General features: G+C 47.0%; 1 protein-coding gene across 2 annotated transcripts in view; it reads left to right on the plus strand.

Annotated features, from left to right (window-relative positions):
* ME3 (malic enzyme 3) overlaps positions 1-24,714 on the plus strand; it is a 174,180-nt gene that overhangs the window by 103,726 nt on the left and 45,740 nt on the right. For both annotated transcript variants that reach the window (XM_019739628.2, XM_074335628.1), the window contains exons 5-7: positions 4,212-4,287; positions 13,137-13,298; positions 23,616-23,719. In XM_019739628.2, coding sequence (XP_019595187.2) covers positions 4,212-4,287; positions 13,137-13,298; positions 23,616-23,719 — 342 coding nt within the window. The remainder of the gene's footprint in view (positions 1-4,211; positions 4,288-13,136; positions 13,299-23,615; positions 23,720-24,714) is intronic.

Below are 24,714 nucleotides of genomic sequence, written 5' to 3' on the forward strand. Positions count from 1 at the left end.
GGAGCATCCCACCTTCCTGCCTCCCTTTGTACCCCAGAGTGGGATAACATCCACCAGCTGTTGAAGGCAGTGCCTCCCAGGGCATCATTCACCCTGAGAGAAGATTGAAACAGACCCTGCTGTGGAATACAGACAGCTCCCTGGCACCTAAATTACTACCCAATCCATCCGTAAAGAGCCGCCACAGGAAACCAGAGAGAGGAGCGTGCTCTTGGAGACCCTCGCTTTACCACCCGTCCCACTTTAGACAAGGTTAGACAGCTACTAATAAGATTCGCCTGTCTACAGGGCTTTCACAACGTGCAGCGTTTTCGTGAACTTGCCTTGTTTGATCCTCACAGTTGCTCCGTAATAGAGAAGGAGCCACTGCTCCCATTTTATAGATGAGACAACTAAAGCACAGAGAGGTGAAGTTACACACCTAAAAGGGATCCAAGAGACCTGTGTTTGAATCTCTTTTCTACCTTCACATCTCTACCTCTTAATCACATTTGTGGAATGAGGTAATGCCCACTTGATAGTGAGATAATGTACATAAAGGGTCTCTGGAACACAGACTCCAAAAAGCCTACTGGATGGACGGATGAATGGATGGATGGATGGATGGAAAAATGAATGGAAAAATGATTTAATGAATGAATGGATATTGCCCTTTTGTGACTTGTTTTCCTTTTCAGGCTACCTTTGATCTCGCTCTCATTGAATATTAGCTCTTGCAGGGAACATGGAAAATTTTTAGTTCCAACTATACATCACCAAAGATCCTTTCATTTTGCCCTCACTCATGACCCACCTAATGAAAGATTTTCTACCAAACTTTATGACTGCCTTCCTGTTTCACCAAAAGCACATATAACTGTCAACAATGGCCCCTGACAACCATGCACATTGACTTCGTATAATTCTTGTTGAAATACGAATTAGTAATTAGCTACTAACATGTGCTGAGCACTTACTCTGAGCCTGGCACCCCACTGAGCATTTTGCCAGCATTTGTGCCCAGGTGGTGTGACTCCAGAGCCTGCGCTCTTAACCACTACACCAACTCAGCAGCACTAAAAGCTACCATTTGGTGAGGGCCAGCAGGCAAGGTAGTGAACTCTTTAAATATGCATTATCTTCCTTAATCCTTATAACAAAGGCAGGAAGCAGCTGGTGCCCGTGTTCTGCATTTTACAAATGAGCTACTGAAGCTTGAGGAAGGGACGTAACTTGTCTATAGCCACGTAGCTAGTGAGTAGCAGAGGCAGGCTTTGAGCCAGGGTGTTGTGGGTGCAAAGCTGAGACATTTAACCCCCAGCCTGTGCTATGTTTCATCTGCTGGCTCTCTAAAAATTCACTTGAGTTGCTTACAGCCTCATTACTTTCCGTGTTTTGTATTACTGGAAGTCACTTGACTATCCCTCTTCCAGCCTCAGAAATTCCCATGGGTGGGAGGTCTCAGGAAGCACGTTTTGAGGCACCCAGAAGCCACTAAGAAGGAATGCAGAGGAGGGGGTGTCAGTGTTTCTCATACGATCAGAACCTCATGGAAGCAGAGACAACAGTCACCCTATCACCAGGTACTGCTGCAGAAAACAGTGTTACCTGAGTAAAAAGTGGCTAACCCTGAAAGTAGGCTGCTGAAGGAATTTTTAAGAGGTTTTCATCCTGACAGTATCTTCTTTCTGAGTTGGTCTAGATGCAGTTCTGCCAGGAAATGGGTGGACGGGCAAAGAGAATCCTGCTGGGACGTGTAACCCACAGGTTTAGCAGCATTATCCCTCACTCTGCACATTTTACTTCCTTACCAATATGCATCAAAGAAAATTTTTTCTGTAGCGGCCCCAATGTACATCTCTGTGTGGCACACTTCACTGCTCACCTCTAGCTGTTTGTGGGGAACCGGAACCCTGGAGAGAACAGGCAGTCTGGGTCAGTGGACGGAGCATTGGACTCAGCACCCTGGGTCAAGCAGGTTCTGCTGCTTATGAGCTGTGTGACCTCAGACAGGTCACTTCACTTCTCTGGACTTCAGTGTTCTCGTGTATAAAATGAGGTCTTTGGACTAGATATTTCAAAATCCCCATCCAGGACAATGCTTGTGGGATCGTGTATAGCTGCAATTTAGATAATAGATGGAAAAGCATTTTGAGAAGTGATTAAAATTTCAAAAGTGTTATTTTTGCAGCATGATCGCTGCAGAGAGTGAAATTATACATACAAAAAGAGAGAGAAAAGGGTCTTTCGAAATAGTGGTAGCTCAAATTAAATGTGAAAATATTCATCTTAAACCTCCCTCCTCCCTCTCCTTATCTTCACCAAAGAGAGCCTGTTTTAATGCACCAGATAATTTCTGTAATCATCCTTTTCCTTTGTTTAGAATTAGCCACACTGAAGCTTTGCTAAGGTCTAAAATAGTGCCTGGGTCTTACTCCTTAATATGTGAGCTTTTTGCTACGTGTTATCAAACCTCTGTCTGGTAATGGGAATGTCGAGAACCGTGGTTGTTTGGGGAAGGACTTTTCCAAAACAGAGCAGGGTTAGGAACTTCAAGAGTCTGGGAATGCGTCATTGGGATTAATTACTGTGGGTAAATGACTTCCCCAAGGTCACTTGGTGAGTCATCAGTGAGCCTGGAGCTGGGACCCTCCAGCACATCATGCCATGTGAGTAACTCTGGACCACCTGGAAGGAAATTACTTGTGGATATTAGAGCTGCAGCTGTGGAAAAAAATAGAAACTGCCAAAGATACACCTCTAACAAGACCTCTTCAGGCCATGCCAGGGAGTAGCAGCTGTTTTGGAGGTAGAGAAGGTTGCTTCTTTAAAAAGTTCTAGGCCTATAAGCTCAGCTTGTCCCATGTACCCTGCTACTGCCATCAAGGCAAAGTACCCCTCTTTAAACTTCAGGATGTGACTGATGTTCTCATCCTGGGCCGCCCTTGAAGTTCATGACTCCCAACACCCTGTGATTTTCCAAGCTCAAATTGCCTAGAGATTATCCTCAGAAACAAGTTCCAAGGAGCCAGCTTGACGCTTGGACTTTTTAGGGGTTAATATGGTAAGACTGACTTCAAGAACATCACTCATTCTACTGTACAGAAAGTAGATTGGGGAGAGACAAGAGGGGATGTCACAGAGTTATTGTGGCACTTTGGGGAAGAGATATCAGGAGCCTGGACCAGGGAGGTGGTGTTACAGACGAAAGAAGTGTATGAACCAAGAGCTACTTAGAAAGTAGGATTCAAGGACGAGGCAATGGGTTGCATAAAAGGGGAGAGGAAAATGTGAAGGGTGGTTCCACTGGTTTGGGATTGTTAAACTAGATGCATGGGGAAGGGGGAGTATGATAGTTACTGAGAAAGGGAGCAAGGGAATAGAATCAGATTTGTTTTAGGTCTTTGTTCGTCTTGTGTTGGAGTCACAGTGGTGGGTTAGAACGTAAATTCAGTTTTGGCCATGTTAAGTTCGAAGTGCCTTCAAAGAAATGGATACTCGCTGTCCTCTGCACCCCCAGCCCCTGCCCCACCCCTCCAGCCCAGGTACCCCTATTCTCTCATCCCTGATCCTAGGGCAGAAGACTCAGGTCCACGTACACAGTCTAAACCTTAAAAGTTCTGAATCAAGCTAATAAATTGTTAAGTAAAATATGTTCTCACCTCCTGTCTTTACAACTATACCTGCAGATGGTCAGGAAGGCCAGGTTTGAATTTCGAATATTCAGACTCTGGTGGTGCAGAGGAAACTGGCTCACAACTGGCCCACCCCTCTTCCCATCCCCACTGCAAGAGGCCTCAGGTACATGTATCTGGACGCTCCACACCACATATGAAGGTCCCAGTTGTAGCCCTGGGCGTAGGGGTGCACCCATCACAGTGTGGTCTGTACTCAGAAGGAGACACCCAGAGAAGAGGCCCTGAAAGCAGCATTGGGAACCAGTCAGCCAGAGAATTCTGGGGTCCTATGTGACTGCTGGGAGCGTGCAAGCTCTGGTGAGCACAGGTTCCAGGCGTGCACATCCCTTGACACCATGGACTGCTTGCCCTGCAGAGAGGAGAAATGGAAAAGGAACAGGGCCCTCTTAACTGTTGGGGCTTCAGGCAGGGACCCCTCTTGCCCAGGCCTATGGGCAATATTAAGGGACAATGATACACAGTGTCTGTGCTCTTTGCTCTGCTCCTGGTCTGACTATCTGGTGTCTCTGTGTGTACGTGTTTTATTTCTCCTAGTGGGCTGTTCATCACCATTCATGACAAGGGCCACATTGCAACAATGATGAACTCTTGGCCAGAAGACAATATTAAGGTATGATCCTATTTTCTTTGCTGTTGCTCTATTGTTGGATGAACCCTTTCAGCCTGGACCAGAGTCATTTCTACCTACAAAATGAGCCATTACAACACTGAAGGCAAGATACTGCACCCTTTTCCCAGACCATAAACCTTATACAGCTGAGCATAAATGCACCACAAAGCATAGATTTGCATTAACCAGGCACACATGAGAAATTGTCCTTTATTATTATTTTAATATATTATTATTACTATGTTATAATTCTTAATAGTAGGAGTATCGGTAGTAGCCTGAAGATTTGTTCAGCATGTATGGAGTACACTCTGCCAGTTTCCATGGTGGATACAGGGGAAAATCAGACATAGGCCCTCTTCTCAAGTAGCTGGATTTTCATGAGGAAAATAAGACAGAGACGCAAAAACATTAACAAGGTGGAACTTGATCAGAGGTAAATAAGACACAGAAAGATCTGGGGGTGTTCAAAGAAGCGGAGTTTGCTTTTAGCCTGAGTGGAATCTAGGAAGACTTCATGGGAGAGGTGACATTGGAGCAGGGCCTTGAATTGAGGGGTCAAGTTGGACAGTTAGGCACTGGAGAGAGTAGGATGCAAGGTGGGGACATTCTGCAACCAAAGAAAACACTTATGATGAACAATACCTTCACACCTGGTTGTACACAGCAGTGATGTGGGGGGAGGAGTGGGGGTGGAAGGTTGTATATTCAGAGGAACAAAATAAACCTGACACTTCTTCCTGGAATATCCATTCTACTGAAAAAATTTAAGGAGAAAATATTTTTTATCTAATAAACAGTATACAATACAGAATGCAAAATTTGTGTTAATTTTAAAATATAAAACATACAGCTTTGTAGAAATTTGTTAGCCTCTGGTTACATCCCCAGATGGCTTCCTGCTGTAGAAACGTCTATGGAAGACTTTGAGGGGCTCAGGCATCTAAGATCCTTGTCACTTTTACCAAAAAAAAATGTGTGTGGGGGGGTAGGAAGCAAAAATACAAAACATTCGCTGGCTGCCAAGCGAGGGCATTTCTGGCACACGAGCTGGGGAGGGGCTGAAGCTGGCCAAGCCCAGGATAAGCACCTTTCAGCTCACCATCATGCGGGCACCATCCTGCCTCAATTGGGAGGCGGAGGCACTCTACCACTGTGTCCTCCCCAGGCCCTCACTCCCTCTGTCCCTGCAAGTTCCCTGAGCCACCCACCGCTCTCCACCAGCACAACATCCAGCCTCTTTCTCCCTACTTCTGCTTGTGTCCCACCCACTTTGACCCTCCCAGGGAAGTGGCAGCATTCAGAGCCACAGCAGGCAGGTCAGGACATTGGATTTGAGTCCTGGCCCCGTGAAGAGCTCATTTCATCCATTTCTGTCATCCTCACCGTCTGGTTAGAGAGGCTGACTCGGAAGCAGTTACAGTAGATTTCACCCTGTGCTTCTCCTTCCTGCTTTTATCTGCTGAGGCTTCAGTTACATGTTGGCGTTGGCCCTGCAGGTTTTGGTCCCAGTCCCAGAAGAAGCAAGTTTACAGGGCGTGTCCGGGATGCATCTCTAATACAATTTTGAGGACATGAAGGGAAGCCAGCTCACTCAGTGGGAAGTTAACTCCAGCCTGCCTTATGGGGACACACTGCTGAGGTCCTGCAAATTAATCTTTCACTTTCCTGGGCAGGTGAACCGTGGGGAAGCTTTGTATACAGTAGGTGCTCAGCAGATGCTTGCTGAGTTGACTGAGCTCAGCTGACAGATATGATGAGCATCTTCCATGTACCAGGCATGGTGCCAGGAGTGGAGAGGTGGGGTCTCCACTAACACATAAGGTGCCTTTGTGCAAGTTACAAGGATATTAGAAAGAATAATGAAAAGACACCCCCTCTGAACCAGTAAAAAAAAAGGGGGGGCTCCTTCCTTCAGACTGTAATAGGGAAGGGGGCTGGGGTCATGGGCTGGATTTCAGGTTCCAGTTGTTCCTCTTGTCAGGGCGCCCCCAGGGCCCTGCTACGAGGAATGCAGAATGAGAAAAACACAGACCCTGACCATGAATTGCTTCTGTGAATTCAAAACAGAACCTTAGCTGCCAAATATCCATTGACGCCAGCAAATATTTTCTAAGAACCTAGTAAGTTCTGAGTGCTAATTACTAGAAAGATGGAGACAGAAACTCTCGTGATTTTACAGGAAGAGGAACTGGGGTTTAACGTCACCCTGGAAGATGTGTGACTTGAGCAGACCTCAAATAAAGAGAGACACCCAGAGCCTCTGGGGAAAGTGTACATTCCAGGAGAAGAGCTGGACCAGAGCACCTAATCCAGATGTATTCAACATCTATTTTGTAAACATTTACTCTGTAAGAGTTCCCTGGGGCTTCGGGGATAGAGAAGGTATGCAGGCCTGACCTCAAGGAGCTCACAGTCTGCTTAGAGAGACTGACCCGGAAGCAATGACAGTAAACTGTGTGTGTCTGTGCTGCCAAAGAGAGGAGCCCAGGGACAAGGAGCATACAGGGTGACTGGCTGGCCACTGGCCCTGCAGCACCCCAGAGCAGATGAGTCAATGCCTGGGGCCACCTCCTCCCCTCCACCCTTTATTTCTGTCTCACTATGTAGAAACCCTGAGGTCAGTCCCTGTAACTATGTAGAAGGATCTGTTCTGCCTTTGCAATCAGACAGACCTGGGTCCTGGCCTTGAATCTTCCAGTTACCTGCTGTGTGTGCAGACAACCTCTCTGATCTTTGTTTTCCAGTTGTGAAGATTAACTCTGATAAAGTCTGTGCCAGAATGAAGGGCACTTCAATGGATGGTGTCCTTGCTGGAGGAAGAAGGGGTGGCTTTAGCACACACAGCAGTGCTGAGAAGAGACTGCAGAGGCTTAAGGGCAGCTGTGGAGAGGCCTCCCTACCTGGGAGTCACAGGCCACAAATGGGCGGCCAGCCGGCTTGGCCCCTAGACATGTCTGATATGGCCCTCAGTGGTTTTTGAAAATTTTGAACTTGTGGGCAATATTTTAAAAATTAGGAGACTTCGTTTGAAAACAAAATACTTGGATTTCTGGCTTCTCTTGAAAAACCAGGTGCTCTAAATATTGGGCCTATAGCTTGGCAGGTAAACAAGTCAATTAGGGCTGATGGGGCTGCTCCCAGCTTGCCCCAGTCCCCACCTTGCCCTATCCACCAGCCTTTTACTGGAGGGTCCTTCCTCCTTATCCCTGGGGCTGCCCTTTCAAAGGTTCAGAATGTCCCAAGCTGCAGTCTTTCTTGTTTACTGGTGTGTTTTCTCCAGTTACCTCAGGAGATGGAGATTCCCTTAAGTAGGGGATCTCTGCTCAGTATCCCTTTCGTGGCACTTTGGAGCTGATGCTGACTCCTCTTCGTAATGTCACTGATTTCTCACAGTCTCTGAGCAGAGCACAGAGTGCTTCTGAAACCCTCATGAGGGTCCTGAACGATGGGTCAGGGTGTGTCTTTGCTCAGAGGAGCAAGCTGAGGTTATGTGACTTGCCCGCGGTTACCCAAACATCAGTGTTGATGTCACCAGGACCCTGCTGCCGAGCCACCTCTCCCCCAGCTGCTGAGCAGAACTTTTTTAAGGCACAGGAATCTTTGGACCCTAATAGCGTTGGCTGCTTGGCTAGAGGAAGGGTTGTTTCAAAAGAGTTTCTGAATCAACTCAGGAGATAAGAGATGGCTCTCGGTAGTTTCCGAGCCAGAAAGCAGAGCTACTAACTGAAAGGTAAGAGAAGAAGCCTGCGAGGGAAGTGAGGCCACAGCTCAGGGCTGGAGGACATGAAGTTTTGTAGGCCCCTCTTGTTCGGGGAAGAAGGGGCGGGCCAGGCTGCCCAGAGCTGTCCAGCATAAATCACAAACAGGAGTGAGAACTGCTCTTCTGCCTCTTTCCCACAGCGGCCATTGCCCAAGCGGAGGAAGGCTCAGCAGAGAACAGCCCTCCTCCCAAACAGCTTTCCCAAGTGCCTAAATCTCCCCTCCTCCCAGTCCCAACAGCTGAGGGAAGGAGGTGCTGAGTGTCAGCCAGGTCATGGAGCCAAGGGAGCATCCTCCGCCGCTGGGCACCAGCCACTTAGTCATTTAAACTTGGACCAGACGCAAGTGCCAAGTGCTGGCCTGTTGTGCACAGGCCCACCATGTGTTAAACGCACTCTGCTCAGTGTCAGCAGTTGGATTTCCTGGGAAACGGTGTGAGATGGGGATTAGCATATCAGGAACATATTAGGGAGTACTCGTGGGATCAACTCCTCTGCATGGGAAGGAGGCAGTATAGAGCCTGAGCTGAGTGAGGTCTCAAGGAAGACTCAGTGAGCCCATGAGGAGGTTCTGGAGTTGGGATGGCCGTCACAGTCATCCTGAGCTGAGACACGGGTGCTGGGCCTTTATCTCCTTCATCCATCAGTCACTGGTTGCTGCCTTTGGAAAAAATGAAACGGAACAGGGGAAATCCAAGAGTAGCAAAACCAGTTAGGAGACCACGACAGCGGTCAAGGGAGAGGTGGATGGGCTGATCCAAGGAGATAGAATGGGGATGAAGATCATGGAACCGATGGGAAAAAACAGGGAGCAGGTCAAGTCAGCAGAACTTGGTGACCAGTTGGCTGCGGTTGACTAATGACAGAGAAGCGTCAAAGTAGACTGGACAGCTCTGAGCCTGGCAGATAGGAGGTAACCGAGGAAGGCAGGACAGCAGAAGTAAAATGTTTAAAAGGAATAAGAGGGAGAAGCATATGCATTTGGTTAAGGACTTGGGGACTCTGGGAAGACTGTTGGACAGTCAAGTGTCAGTGTCCAGCCGACAGTTAGCTCTCAGTGTCTGCTTAGAAACGATAGCAGGAGCCATTGGAATGAGTGAAGACATCCAGGTTAGAACGCTGTTGAGCTGCGCATGGCCAGGCTGTCTTAACAGCTGCGTTTGCCAAGGTCTCCCCTTGGTTTTCCTTTCATTCACTCATTTAACACGTAAGTAAGGCGTGGTTTATCTCTGGTAATGCTGAATTATAAATTCCAATCTAATTGAATTATAAATGATAATATGTACTCTTTGCCCCAATAATAGTCATTATTATAATCATAAGAGCAACACCATTTACTGATCACTTACTGCATACAAGGCATCTTGTTAAAGTAAGACACACGAGGTCTGACAATTAAGTTCACGAACTCATCCTAGAAAAACTGCTACATACCTCATTGCTGAATATCACTACAGTCACCTTTGAAGAACTCCCCATGGGAAGCTATGCACGGATGCCAGCACCTAGTCCACCCTTCAAAGCAACTTTGGAACTCTTTTTCTGGAATGGCCATCAGAGCTGTCCTCGTATTACCCTTGACGTCCTGAAAGTCATCAAAATGTCTTCCTTTCCATATTTCCTTTATCTTTGGGTAAAGAAAGAAGTCACTGGGGGCCAGATCAGGTGAGTAAGGCGTGTGTTCCAGTACAGTTATTTGTTTACTGGCTAAAAACTCCCTCACAGACAGTGCTGTGTGAGCTGGTGCATTGTTGTGATGCAAGAGCCATGAGTTGTTGCCGAAAAGTTCACACCGTCCTACTTTTTCACGCAGCCTTTTCAGCACTTCCAAATAGTACACTTGGTTAACTGTTTGTCCAGTTGGTACAAATTCATAATGAATAATCCCTCTGATATCAAAAAAGGCTAGTAACATCGTTGCAACAAGTTCTCAAACTTAATTGTCAGATCTCATATATTATTTCATTGCATCTTTACAACAACCTGGTGAGTTAGGGGTCACTATTATTCCAATTTCATGGAAGATTAAAACTCAGAAAAGTTACCTGTTGACCCAAGATTACATATGGCAAATCATCAAGGGGCATAGATTCAAATACTGGTTATCAGACTCCAAAACCCCTGCCATTAACCTTTAGGCTGTTGGATGAGATAAAACGTGCATTTTAAAAAACGTTAAATAAGAACCCAAATGCTGTCACCATCAAATGTTTAAGTAGCATATGTGGGGCTTGGCAAGCAGTAGGTCCTTAAACGTTTGTGGAAGGCAGGCAGGCAAATGGGACAGGTGAGCAGGACAGGTGAGTGGGACACACAAGTGCTGGGAGAAATCGCATTTGATTGTCATGGGCAAGATGTGCGCGGCTGGGAAAGAGGAGAATGGACCTTCTAGCAGAGAGGAATATGCAGGCTGAGAGCTAGGAGATTTTTGTTTTTTTCAGACTGTATGTGGCAGGAGTGAGGAGGCCCATTTGGCTAAACTACGCAATTTTGTGTGCAGATAAATAGCAGGAAATAAGTTTCAAAAGGTATGTTGGGTTCGAGTCATTAAAGAGTTAGGCATTTTGAACTCTATTTTATGGACAATTAGAAGTCATTCAAGGTCTTTGAGCCTGGGGATGGCCTAATGAAAATGGGCTTCTGATATAATGAATCTCACATTGGTTGGCAGGAGAGATTAGAAGAGAGATGAGAGAGAGTGTGTGGTTGTGACGCTATTGCAATAACCCAACCATTAGCACGGTCGGATGAAGAGTGGATGACAGAGAGAGGTGAGACATTCCCTCAGAGGAGCCGCAATGCAGGAGAGACATTTCCAGGCTGGGAGGGCTTCATGGCAGGGCCCCCTCACCATGCTGAAAAGCCCCGAAGTTATAGGGTTAACACCCTGGAGTAGTAGTTGATTTGCTCTGTGTAACTCCTTGTCATTCACTGCCCCTAAGCAGAGAGAAATTCTAAGGGAATGGCAACCAGAATAAGGACGCTTTGATTACGAGAGCTAGTAGAGAAACGACCCGAGTTTGAGCACCCAGAGGTGGCACAGGCTCCACCTGGGAGAGCTGCCAGGAGGAGGTCAGAGGCAAGAGAGGGGGGCACTGAGGCAGGGCAGGACTTTGCTGAGAGCACAGGTACTTTAACCCAGTTGAATGGGTTGGTAGAAGGAGCCCTGAGCCAGGAACCCCAAGGCTGATTAGAATCCTGACCTGCCACATACACAAGGAAGGTGACCTTGGTAAGTCATCTAATCTTTCTGAGATAAATGATGTGAAAACATCAAGTTCAGTGCCTGGCACGTGGCTGATACTGAAATATGCATAGAACGTGAAGGTCTAAGAGCTCCAGTTTGCTCACCTGTGAAACAGAGATAACAATCTCGGACCTGCCTATCTGCCAGGGCCATGGGATCGGTGAGTTGTGGCTTGTGACAGCGCTCTCCATAGAGGCAGCAGCCCAGTCTCAGGGGCATTGGTGATCTTTATGGGTCTGTTGCACTCACCCCTTTTTCAGAAGTGGAAGAATACTCTTAAGAATCTTTACACCTATTTCTTGTATGCGCACACCCTTGGAGAGAGAGAAAAGGAGTGAGAAGATGCCGTGGACCCTTTGGGTACTGCCTCATAAACTCTTCCAGGGAAAGGAGGAGTCTTCATCTTTTTATCCCCAGTGCACCCAGTACTGTACCTTCAGGGATCACATTGACTGAGCCCTGTGGTTCTCTCGGGCAACATGCTTGGAGCCAACCATGACATCCATCGCTCAGAGCTGGTCCTAAACCTGGATTTGGATCCAGATTCCAGTGGAAGGATGGGTGGCCCGTTAACCTTAACTCATTTAGAGGTGGGGGGAACCAGTGATGGTGAGCATATTGGAGTGACCTATAAACAGCTTCCTGTCACCCTGAGGGGTTCTCCTTGGCCTGACATTCAAGGCCCTTCAGTCTCACTCCTGCCTGACTTTCTAGTCTCTCCTTTCCTGCAAACTGCACCCCCACACACAGCCTGTCCCCCCGACCTCTGCCCTGGATCTTAATTTCCTTTTGCATCAAATTCCTTTCTCGCCAGCCACACCTTCGGTGGACTGTCTCCATCTGTCCAAGTTCTGGCACATGTGTCCTCTCATCCATGAAATGTTAGCCTACAGGAAGTAACTCTCCCTTCTTTCAATCTCTGCTGCCTTTGTCCTGTTCTGCTGCACTCGCACTTTCCTCCCAGAGTTATAAATATACATGTTCCTTCTCCTTTTTGCCCCTCAGTTCTTTAAGGGCTATGTCCACGCATATTTGTTTTTATAGATGAGCAAACTGAAGCTCCTTCACCCAGGAAGTGTCTTATGCAAAATAGGTGCTTCATAAATATGTATGAAATAAGTGAACAAATGACTATCCATCGTAATCATATAATCATATCTGTCATCGCCATCAGCTTCATCAGCTTCTGTTAATTCACAGTAGGTAAGCCTTGAACTAGCCCTACGTCTACTACCTCATAGGCACTCAGTGATTAATTGGCAAGACACAGAGGTAATCCCAGAAAGCCTGAGAACCCTCCTGGTTTCATGTGAAATAGGGATTACAGCAGACGTCGCAGGGAGCTCTGTCCTTTGCAAACTGGACTTCCTATATTCCAGGGGCAGGCTCCAGAACACTTATTTGATCTCTAAACCCTGGAGGTGTAGCCGCAGCAGGAACACTTGTTTTTCCTTAGGTCCGTCCGTCCCTGCCCACCCCCCTCAAATCTCAAGCTAAAAGCATCTGCTTGGTTTTTTGAGGGAGAGTTGCTAGATGTATTTTCCCTCCAGCTGTTTCTGCAGCCCCTACCGGAACCTCTGAACGCAAGGCAGGTGTCTTTTCACCATCTCACCTCAGTGGAGTGTCTCACCAGCCTGCCAGACTTGAGAGTGGGATGGGAGAAAGACCAGCCCCCTGCAGGTGAATGAACCCTTTGGCCTTATCCCAAACAAGCAGTTTTTTTTTCCCTTAGCAGAGGCCGTGAGCATTCAGGTGTTGGCCTGACAGGCTACGGGCTGTTAAAATGAGCACTTTGTCACAGAAGGTGCTGTCCCTGATTGATGGTGTCCTTTGTTTTCCAGGCCGTGGTGGTGACTGATGGGGAGCGTATCCTGGGCCTGGGAGACTTGGGCTGCTACGGCATGGGCATCCCGGTGGGAAAGCTGGCCCTGTACACAGCGTGCGGGGGGGTCAATCCACAGCAGTGCCTCCCCGTCCTGCTGGACGTGGGCACCAACAACGAGGTAATGCACAGCCTGGGCCAGGAACTCTGGGCCAGAAGGTGGCAGCGGGGATGGGTGGGGAGCACCTTTGTGGGGCAGTTATATGCATATCTACAAAGCATCGGGCCATTCCTCGGCTGGGTCCCCTTTGCCAGGGCACTGCCACTACACAGCTGTGGCGTGGAGGCCCTTTCTTTTCCCTGCTTGCCATCCCACTCTCCCAGCCCCCATTTTTCCCCCCTGCGGCTGTTGGGTCTTCTTGCTCTTCTATCTCCTGAGGCCCTCAATGATGACCCGGCTTGGGCTTTCTTTGTTTCCTTGCTCCATGAATCCAGGCAGCTTCCATTGTCCTCAAGGCTTCTCTCTGATCCGGGGCCACTGATTGTGAGGTGGGAGTGGCTGCTGGGATGTGTTCTTTGAGCATTTGAGGGGCAAGCTGCCTCAGTAAAGGATTCAAACTGAAACACCAGGGACAAGGGCTGAAATGTCTGGATCTGGCAGAGGAGTGTCCGGCAAACACAGGGAGAGAGACTGTGGGTGAGATCGGCTGCAGGATTCCAGGGGGTTTAGGATTTAAGGAGCTCAATCCCCAGTCCCGAGTGTGTCTGCTCTGGGGACCAGCCCCTGGGGCACAGTGTTTGTGTATGCCTGTGGTCTCAGCTCTGTGTCTATTTGTCAGTGAATATGAAAAATATCCAAGAATTCCTTCTTAATGACGTTTATCTCTTATTTTTAAATGAGTGCATGTTCATCTTTTAAAAATTTAGACAATCCAGAGAAGTATTAAAATATCAGTCACAAATTAATATTAGGTTGGTGCAACAGTGATTGCGCTTTTTGCAATTATTTTTAACCTGTAAACCGCCATTACTTTTGCACCAACCTAATACTAATCCTTGCTTCCATTTTGGTATATTTCCTTCCAACCTTCCCCCCCAAAGCACTTATAAAAACAAAATTGGGTTTATACTGCATATACAGTTTTGTATTCTGCTTTTTGAAATGCAATGTATGTCATCAGCCTTCTTCCACAATGTCATTTTAATAGCTGCCTGGTACATCATCATTTACATAAGAAACCTTCCACTGTTGGACACTTAGGTGGTTTCTAGTCTTCTTGCCGTCATAACTGTGCTCCAATACTCATTTTTGCAGATCAGTCTGTTTCCATCTCTGATTGTTTCCTAAGGATAAATTCCTAGAAATGGAACTATTGAGGCAAACGGGATGGTCATTTTTTAGATTCTTGATACCTATGGTCATCAAGGTTATATTTAGTTGCATTCTGTGGAGCTCTCTTTCAGGAAAACTTGCCACGACTCTTTGCCTGGCTTCCTCCTCCCTAGACACCACACGTCCCCATTTCTAAACAGAATGAGCACTGCCGCGCCTTAGTCAGGCTTCATCCACAAATACAATCAAATGAGGGCAGACCTTGCTTTAGAGCTGGGAAATAATGGGGAGGGGAGAGGGATGAGGTAGAACAAGGGGAGAGGGACAAGTGCTGGACTGGGAAACAGGGATGCTGGTCCCAGGACCCCTGACGGCCAGGTGAGAGTCTGCCCCTATCTAGACTTGATCCCCTTCCAATACACCGAGGGGTGGGACTAGAAGCTTTCTGCGTGCTCTGCCATTCCTATAGCTCTTTCCCACATGCCTCTTTACCAGCCGAGGACATGGAAGGCGGTATGGTGGTACAAATCTTAGAGTTGCTCATCAAGACCAGTCTTCACGGTGGGCTCTGCACTGTAGTTCCCTCCGCACAGCCAGACACTTGCATTTGCTGAAATTGTCCGTCAGCCACAAAGAACATATGTAGACCCATGCATGCACATAGCAAACTTTTAGTTATTATTCCCATCTGACACCTCTTGCTGTGCTCCAGGGGTATTTCATTGAGACCTTCATTCTCTGTCTCCTAAAAGCTGGCTGTAGGCCAGCCGTGATAGCAGCTTGAGTTTGACTCTGAAGCCACTTCATCCCCGAGAAGGGTGTTGGTTGCCTCTAGCAGGTGCATTAAGATCCTCTGTTGTTGAAGGTCCAGCACCCAGCAATGACGTGCTGAAGTTTAGAGCTGGACCCACCCTATAACAAACCCTCCAAGAAGGATGGCAAGAAACCACGAGTAGTCGTGGCCAGGCCCTTTACACACACCACTCTGTTTAAGCCTGACAATGACCCAGTGAGGGGAGCATGGGTTATTACCCTCTTTTTACAGTGGAGGAAATGTGGGTGCAGAGAGATTAATTTTCCCAAGAAGAGCTGCTCGCAGGGGCAGGGTAGGGACCCTCTTCCCACACCACACCACACCACCTGCCTGGACTTCCGTTACTTTATAACTAAAGGTCATTTCTTTGATTTTTAGAATTTTTATTACTAAAGTAACTTTAAAACGTTATTCAAAATCTTAAAAGAAAAGGAAATGGCATTTATCCCTCAATGCTACACTGTGTTCCCATCTAATATTTGTCTATGGATATAGATGTCGTTGTTTCCTAGTTGTAATCATGTGCCCATAATTGTGGTTTAATTTTTTTCAGTGAAGATTATTATGTAACATGTTCTCTTCACTCATTTAAGAAAAGTTGAATGTATTTTGTGACATTTAAATGTATCTATTAAATTTATTTATTGAGTGTCAGGCACTCTGCTAGGCATGAGGGAGATAAATGAGAGCCAAGCGTGGGTAGAATATTCTAGTTGTCAGTGTTTCAACACTGTCACCTAATTGATCATTTTAATGGTTCATGTGTTACATCTACGCAAAGTGTCTGCTTCTCCCTCTTGGGCTGTAGGCCTCTGAATCACCTCTCCCTCCTCTGTGTGGAAGGGAGAGAGCTTCCCCTGTGCCTGCTCCCTCAGGAAGCAGGAAGATTCCCTTAGGAAGGATAAGAGTGCTCCCCAGATGACAGGTGGGGGCACAGCCTGACCTGCCCTTGCAACACCATGGAGGTGAGAGAAAGCAGTTCTCGCCCAATCCAGTAAGACCAATACTAGTATCTGCAATGTGCCAGGCACAGTTTTGGCGCTTTTATATATTTTAATCTTATTTAATTCTCACAAAGGCTATAGGAGATATTGTTCTCCCCATTTTACAGATGGAAGAACTGAAATGTGTTAAGTACTTGACCAAACTCTGAAACATGTTAAGCACTTACCTCAGGTCGCATAGCTGTAAGTGTCAGAGCCGGGATTTGGACCCAGGTCTCTCTGGTGGCAGAGCTGCTTTGTCCTTCACGGCACGCCACTCCGAGAGGTCAGGGATTTGTGTTACAGACTGGGTAATAAAGACCTGGAAAGGATGTGTTTCACATAGTCAGGGTCCATGGACACTCAGGATCTAATCAGGGTGAACTAATGCTATTTCCACAGTCCTCCTGCTCCAAAGAAAGATGACCCCCCACCACCACCACCAGACCCTCTTCAAGAAACTCGGAACACAAAAATCCAAAGTTACAAAGTGGCCAACATTGGAGAGATGGTGATTTATCTCTTTTAAAATAGATTCACTGTGTGATCTCACACGCTACAGTTCATTTTGTAAAAAATGAATCAATTCGCAAGATATTTCCCCCAGAAGTCTTGGGGCACATCTCTCTCCCGGAGCGAGCCAGAGCAAGAAGAGAGGGAGGCTCAGCCTTGCAACTTTTATCTCACATGTCAGTGCAGGGAGGGCGCTGTTGTGATGGCTTTTAGTGTCAGGACAACCAGACCATCTGTGTGTCTGTCTCCATAAAAACTCTTGAGGCCACAGGAGCTTTGCAGGCAGAGAAAATACCCTCCAGGCTTCCTGTTGAAGGAAAACATCTGCTTGTCTACAGCCCTGAAACTCTGAGTCACTTTTACCTGCTGACACCAAGGAGATTTGGAAAAATAAATATGTGAGGCATTGAGCCCCTGTAGAAGGGACATTCCATAATTAAGTTCCAAATCGGGCAAAGCGAGGGAGCCCCACGCATCTGTTCTTGGCCCTCCAGCATGGCTTTGTGTGGATCGCCTCATGCATTTTGTTTCATCCACACACAGCAGACAGAGTCAAAGACTGTCCATGTTGGAGGAGACCTGAAATACTTCTGGTGCAGCCCCTTGTCTCACACAGGAAAAGGGGCCCCAGAGCAGAAATGGCTTCCCCCAGGTTTGAGTCCAATCCCAAGGCTCATCCCGCTCTGTGCCAACGGTTCTGTGGGGAAACCTGAGGGGCTTGGCTTTCCAAGGACCCCTGAGCCCTAGAGGGCTTCTTCTCCTGGCAGGAGGCAAGAGTCTTGATGATTCACCTCCCAACAAGACGCTGTGTGCGTCTCTGTGGAGCTGACTGATGCGGAGATGGAGGAAAATCATGTCAGCTTGGTGGGGAGACAAACATGGGGTCAGATGATCAGCAGAGCTTGGTCAGCGGTGCCTGGGAGATGTTACTGGATTGCTGAGGAAGCAAAGGGTCTCCAGCCCCGCTGGTGTCAAAGGGTTTCTTCACCTCGCGAGATCATCTTTACTGCAGCTAACAGTCAGCATTCACCATGTGCTGCCATCAGAGGCGCTCACTCGCTGAGCGCATTGATCCATGAGGTGCCCTTCCGAGGATCTGTGTAGCTTACCCTGGGCTTAACTGAGCTTCCAAAGAAATGTGTGGTGGGCATGTATAACCGCTACCCTCAGGGGACAGTGCGCTGTGTCTGCAGCGTGAACCCAATGCCAAGACTTCCCCTGACCCCTGGATGCTCTCTGAGTAACATCTTCGTGAGCCTGTTGCTACGGAAGATAAATATTATCCCAGACCAGCAGGTTCATCTCTCTTCCAGCTTAAATCCAGTGCTCAGTGACATGACATGTGACAAGGAGGAAACCATTTTATTTTCCATAGCATTTCATCTCCAAGAAAAACCTCAGGAAGTCAGAGCCGGGCAGACAGCCATAAAGGGCATATTCAACTCCCACGGCAGAGAAGAAAGTTCTGGTTCACCTGCTTTGGATAAAAAAACCTTAGTCTAAAGTCATAGTTAGAGACTGGCTTGGTTCCGAAGGGAACCTGGTAACTGTGTAACAGAGGGGAAGCAGCCAGGCTTGGAGGTGAGTAAGCTGGTCCTAGCTGGGCAGACCCCGGGACCAGAAGCCATCGTGTCTGCCCTGATGCCCACCAAATTTGCTTTGTGACCTTGGGCAGCTCATTTAACCTTTCTGAGCCTCAAAAACTCGTTTGGAGAAAGTCGAACCAGATGATTTTGAAGACATTCATAGTTCTTAATGCGTCATCTCCCTAGCCCAATCCTAGAAATCATGCAACTGTCATCATAAACACTTTTTAAGGGCCTGCCCTGAATAGGGCCCCTTTCCTCCAAGACTTTGTGTTGTGCAATAGAGAGTCATCATGATTCCCCAACTGACCGAGAAGAAAAATGAAGATGCAGAAGTGAAATACCGTTCCTGAAGTCACGGAGCTAGTTCAGTGACAGAGCCTAAATTCAAGCCCAGAGCCCCTTCTAATTCTGCAGCCAGGCCACACTAAGGGTGCTCAGACAGCCACCAAGCCCAGCAGTGCCCTCTCCTCTGCTGTACACGGTCTGCCAACTTCAAGATTCCTTCTGTCTCTCAATAGGGTTGCAAGATTTACCAAAGGAAAACATAGGACTCCTGTTAAATTTAAATTCCAAAGACCTAATCATTTTTTAGCATAAGTACATTCTAGGCAATCGTTGGGATGTATTTATACTTAAAAAAAAGAAAAATACGGCCTATCTGAAATTCAAATTTAAGTGGGCGTCCTGTATTTTATCTGGCATTACTACCTGTTGAAAACTTCTCTGCTTAACCATTATCTGATGATAGAGGAGGGCTGCCAGGAGAGGGTGCAGGCCAGTTAGCAGTCCCGCTGACCATCAGTCTTACAGCCAAATCGCTCGGTGGGACACAGGGAAGAATGTGGACCTCTTGTTCCATGTGGTGGCAAGACAGCCTGGGAGAGTGCCACCCTCTGCTGTCTTTGAGAAACTCCTTTCCCTCCTGCCAAAGGAGATCCAGCTGGCTCGGGATGTGGACCCGGCCTTGCCCCAGACTCCATTTGGGCTGGCACGGCTCTCCAGCCTGGTCTGCGGAATATAGCCTGGACCTTCACAGCCACTACTGGACTCTTCAGAGGGGACCAGGCCAAGGGTGAGAAGCCCACCCCCACCCCAGATTCCCTGATCACCACAACGTCCGATGATTGAGCGGCAAGTGTCGCGTCACGATATCCAGTCAAAGCAACGTGCAACTTCAGCTTAGCTGTGTTTCTGGCTGTGTGAGCTTGGGCAATTTATTTATATCCTTGAACTCTACCTCCCTTATCTGTAAAATGGGGAGGAGAATGTGTAAGACAGAAAGATCAAATTAACTCCTGATCCAGAAGGAGTGAATCGCTTAAAAGTTCTATACAAATACAAGAAGCTATTTTTCAGTGTCATCTCCATAGGGAAACTTTCCAATTTTTTGTGGGCTTAGTTTTGAAATATTTCAGGCATAAAACATCTTGTTATAAAAGTAAATATAAGCATGGATGGACCTAGAGGGTATTGTGCAGTAGTAAGTCAAACTGCGGAAGAAAAATGTCATATGATTTCACTTACAAGTGGAATCTAAACAACAAAATAAACAAACAAACGAAACAGAAACAAACTCATAAATACAGAGAACATTTTGATGGTTGCCAGATGGGACAGGGGTTGGGAGGGGGTGGGTAAAAATGGGGAAGGGATGAAGAAATACAAATTGGTAGTTACAAAACGGGCAAGGGATGGGAAGTACAGCATAGGGAATATAATCAACAATATGGTAATAACTATGCATAGTGCCAGGTGGGCACTAGACTAGGCAGGGGGATCACTTCCTAAATTATATAAATGTCTAACCACTATGCTGTACACCTGAAACTAATATAAAATCGTATGGAATGTCAGCTGTAGTTGAAAAATTAGAAGGGGGAAGAAAAGAAGAAGAAGAAGAAGAGGTTCAAAGTTCCAGATATGAAACAAATAAGTCTCAGGGATGTAATGTGCAGCCTAGGAATATAGTCAATAATAATATGATAGCGGGGTACGGTGTCAGACGGTTGCTGGACTTATCATGGTGATCACTTCTTTAGCATAAGGAATATAATCAATAATATGGTAATAACTCTGTATAGTGCCCGCTGGGTACTGTTGGATAACTTGATGTATACCTGAAATTAATATAATATTGTATGTGAGCTATATTTTAATAAAAAATACTTTTTAAAAAGTAAATATAAGGACTGTTTTAAAGCTTTGCATAGTCACCCTTATAGCTCAACAGTACCTCATTAGGGTTGACCTTTCATCTTAAATGCAGATATACTGAGAAATTTCTGGAAAACCCTAAAATTCTTTAGTACCACTGGAGAATTTGATATGCCCCAGAAAACACAGACACAGCACTGAGAAATTTACTCTTTGCTGCCGGATGCACCACCGATCAAATCCGTGACTTGGCAACATTACAAATTATAACTTACCATGGACCCTTTCATCTCTATCAGAACAAAAAGAGCAAATGTTCTCTGCAAATGCCAAGAGTTACTCCATTTTTATCATTTTTGTGTATGCCCTTCCAGGTTGTACGTGTGTGTTTTAGACAGTTGAAATGATGATGTCTGTGCCATTTTGTATCTCGCTTTTTTCACTTTAAATAATCTCAGCTACCTTTGTCCAGGTGTCTGCACAGTCAAAAAACCCACCCATTTGAATGACTGTCTAGCTATCCATGAAGTCATTATACCATCTTTTACTTTCTTGTCCCCCCGCCTTGGCTGGATGTTTACTGCCTCTAACTGGCTTTTAGATGGTCACTTTGAAGGTGGCACATGGAAGGGTAGGCACCATACATGTCCTCCTTTCACCCTTTAGTCACACACACACACACACACACACACACACACACACACAACTACCAAGGCAGAACCCTAAATAATCTCAAGGATGTATAATCCAGGGGTGAGAGGTTGAGAAAAGAAGGTTAGGCCCCACTGTCTTTCTAATGCAGACCTGTGGTGACTTGGAGAAAGCACTAAACCCACCTGAGGCTATGTGGGCCCTGGGATTGATTGCTGGTGAGAGTCTGGGAAGGCAGATTATTTCCTGTTCTTTGTTGTCCCTCACACCTTTGCCCAAACTTCTCCTACAGTGCCATCAAGACAATACGGACCTAGAGCAGTGTCTATAACAAAAAAATAAGTCAATCGGCTTGATGTACAAAAGAGTCACTTAAGCAGTGTGGCTCAGTGGGTAAGCTCATGGACTGTGGACCCAGGCAGCCTGAATTTGAATCCTGGCTCTTCCACTTACAAGCCCAAGGTCTGGGCAGGTTGTTTCACCTCTGTGTCTTGTTGCTCAATTTTTGTAAAATAGGGGAAAATAATGAGACCTACCTCTACGTCCACTCAGGTCCTCCAGAAAACAGACGTGTGAGAGGTGTATTGGGAAAAACACACGTGAAGAATAAAGAGAGGGAGCAGGGGTAGTTGGCAGGTGGGTCAGAGAGGACCCAGGTCTGACACCTGTGAAAGGAGAGAAGGAAGGAGGGAGACAGAGCTCTCTGCCTGCAGTGCAGCCCGGGAAAGTCTCAGGCCAGTGAAAGACGGAAAGATGGCCTGAGAGGAGCCTCAGCTGGCCAGGACCGGCCTATCCTAGGTCTGCGTGCTCAGTCATGAGTTAGCAGCAGCCCAGGGAGGTGTGGCAGCTGAAGGCTGTCCACCAATTACCCTCCCTTGACAGGTTCTCTTACGGGAGTTCTGAGCTGCACACCCCAATGCCACATCTCACAGGGAAGATTCAAGTTCTTAGAATATTTCTTAGTACGTGGCACATAGGAAGCCCTAGGAAAGTTAAAGCTACTTCCATTACTTTTTAGTGTATGTTATAATTCACAAAGCTCTTTCACATACATTATTTCATTTACTCGTTACAATCCTCCTGGGCAGTTGGTATTTTATCCCCGTTTGACAGATGAGAAGAAGGTTCTGAGAGGTCATATGATGTGCCTGAGGTCACTCAGCTAGTCAGTGGTGGAGGTGAAGCTTGACTTTAAGCCCCTTGAGGGCACAGCCCATGGCATCCTTACCTCTGAATCCTGCAGTAGAAGTTCAGATGGAGATGAAGATAACACCAAACCTTGTCCTCAAGGAGCTGGCATTTTTGTGAGATAGACTCTAACACGTGGAAATTACTTGCTGTTTCCTAAACACACAAGGAACTTTTTCCTCCTTCTGCCTCCAGTCCCCAGCCTTTATTTGTGTTGACTTCTCAGCTTGGAAGGCCCAGCCCACCAGTCTAAATCTGTCCATCTTTTAATGCCCAACCATTTCCTCCATGATACAGCCCCCCGTCCCCCAGTGGGAATTGTTTCTCTCCTTCTCTGTGCTGCCATGTGCCACACTTTGTTCCAAAGCAATGTCACAGTGCCCTGTAGGAAAGGTTACTCATTTACTCACCAGCCACCTGCAATAGACTGTGAGTACCTTGAAGGCAACAACCTTCTCTTACTCATCTACAAATTCCCAGCGAGGCCCAATGTCAGCAGTAATAGATGATCAATAAACATGTCCCATATACGTACTGTGCCAAAGAACTACAAGAGGTGGCATCACCTGACACAGGCTGGCATTAGGGTGGGCATCTTTCTTGAACTGAAGTTTCTGCTTGTATCATTCTTGTCCTTGTATCCCCAGGGCCTAACCCAGTACCAGGCACATGGTAAGGATTCAGTAAGTTTTCGTGGAAGAAAGGAAGGTAGGGAGAGAGTGGGGGAGGGTTTCTAATTTGACTCCAGATCAGTGGCTTTGGATGAGACCCAATACCTCAATCCAGACGCTGCCTATGGTGATTCTCAAGCAGCGGCGATTTTGCCCCCTCTCCAAGAAGACATTTGGCAATATCTGCAGACATTTTTTATTGTCACAACCGGGAGTGCTACTGACATCTCGTGGCTGGAGATCAGAGATGCTGCTAAGTATTCTACAATATACACGTCAGCCCTCACATCAAAGAATTATCCAAATCAAAATAGCAACAAGTGTCACTGCTGAGAATCCCTGAAATAAACCCAGAGCTGCAGCCAGAGGTTGCAAGATTGTGTCGAAAAGAGACTTGCCTGTTCAAAGCATCCTTGGCTCCTAAAGTGGGGACTGCCTTGGAGCCCACCCTCAGTCGGGAACTTAGCCTTCAGACCCTTCCAGAGTGACACTTTGGGGGTGAATGGGGGGGGCAGCCAGCTTCCTCTTCCTTCCTCCCCTCCAACCCCTGGTCCTTCCTGATAAACGAAGACACTTGAGAAAATGGATCTTGTCTGTTCCAGGAGCTGCTCAGAGACCCTCTGTACATCGGCCTGAAACACCAGCGTGTGCGTGGGAAGGAATATGATGACCTACTGGATGAGTTCATGCAGGCTGTGACAGACAAGTAAGTGGCTCAGTCTGTCCCTTTTGAAAGAGGGCTTTGAAGAGATAGTATGACTAAAGCCAACACTGGTTTTGGCAGATACACAAACAAGAGGCAGTACATGCATGCAAGTCTGAAAATTCCAACTTGCCCCATGGACTTGAATGACTCAAAGCCAAATGGGCTCGTTCTCTGGGAGAATCTTTGGGAGCAGAGAGGGGAAGGGAGAGGGTTGATGGCCAAAGGTCTGGGATCTGGAGGTAGTTATGTATCTGATGTTTCAGGAGGAAAACCCCCTTAGCCTGAGCTGTTCTGGGTTGTCGGCATAAGTAGGGATATTATGAGTGGTAGAGGAAAGAACTGTGCCCTTCTAACAAAATCACTTTGCAGGGCAGCTGGCCACATTACTTGTCACTTTCCACCTGGACATGAGATCCAGGCAGCATTAGTGAGCCAGCGTGGGCTGGGCCTGCGAGATTTATGAAGTGTCATCTCTGTTCTGGGGGGGGTGACATTGGTGCTTCCGCCCCACCCCTTGTCTGCCCCATCTATCTGCCATCCTGGCCACCCTCTCACCCAGCTTAGGCTGGATTGGAGTTCTGGAAACAGCCCCTTCATCCATACACTGCCGGGCCAGTCAGTCAAGACAGTTTCAGCAGCTCAACAGGCCCCTACAGACCCAGCAAGTCCCCTTCTCACTTGAAAAGCTCCATCTTTTCTTGCTGTCCCAAGAGTGCCCAGGAATGGAAAAGCTGGCCTGGATGTCCTTAGCAAAATATTCCCTTGCCTGAGTTCAGCCACTAGAACCAGAGTGGTGGCTTGAGACATTGCTGCTCTGGCCTCTGCAGCCACAAAGTCTCATTTGGGTGGGCTTTTGGGAGTATGCAAACTGACCCCCCACTTCTAGGTCTGTAACCTTGGGCAGGTTCCAAACTTTTAGTTTTCCTTATCTGGAAATAAGAAGAAAGCATTTTCCTGTTGTTGTGTGTTTTGTTTTTGTTTTTTTCAGATGAGAA

The sequence above is a fragment of the Rhinolophus sinicus genome, linkage group LG06 (genome assembly GCF_036562045.2).
Source record: "Rhinolophus sinicus isolate RSC01 linkage group LG06, ASM3656204v1, whole genome shotgun sequence".
In the NCBI taxonomy this organism is placed as follows: domain Eukaryota; kingdom Metazoa; phylum Chordata; class Mammalia; order Chiroptera; family Rhinolophidae; genus Rhinolophus; species Rhinolophus sinicus.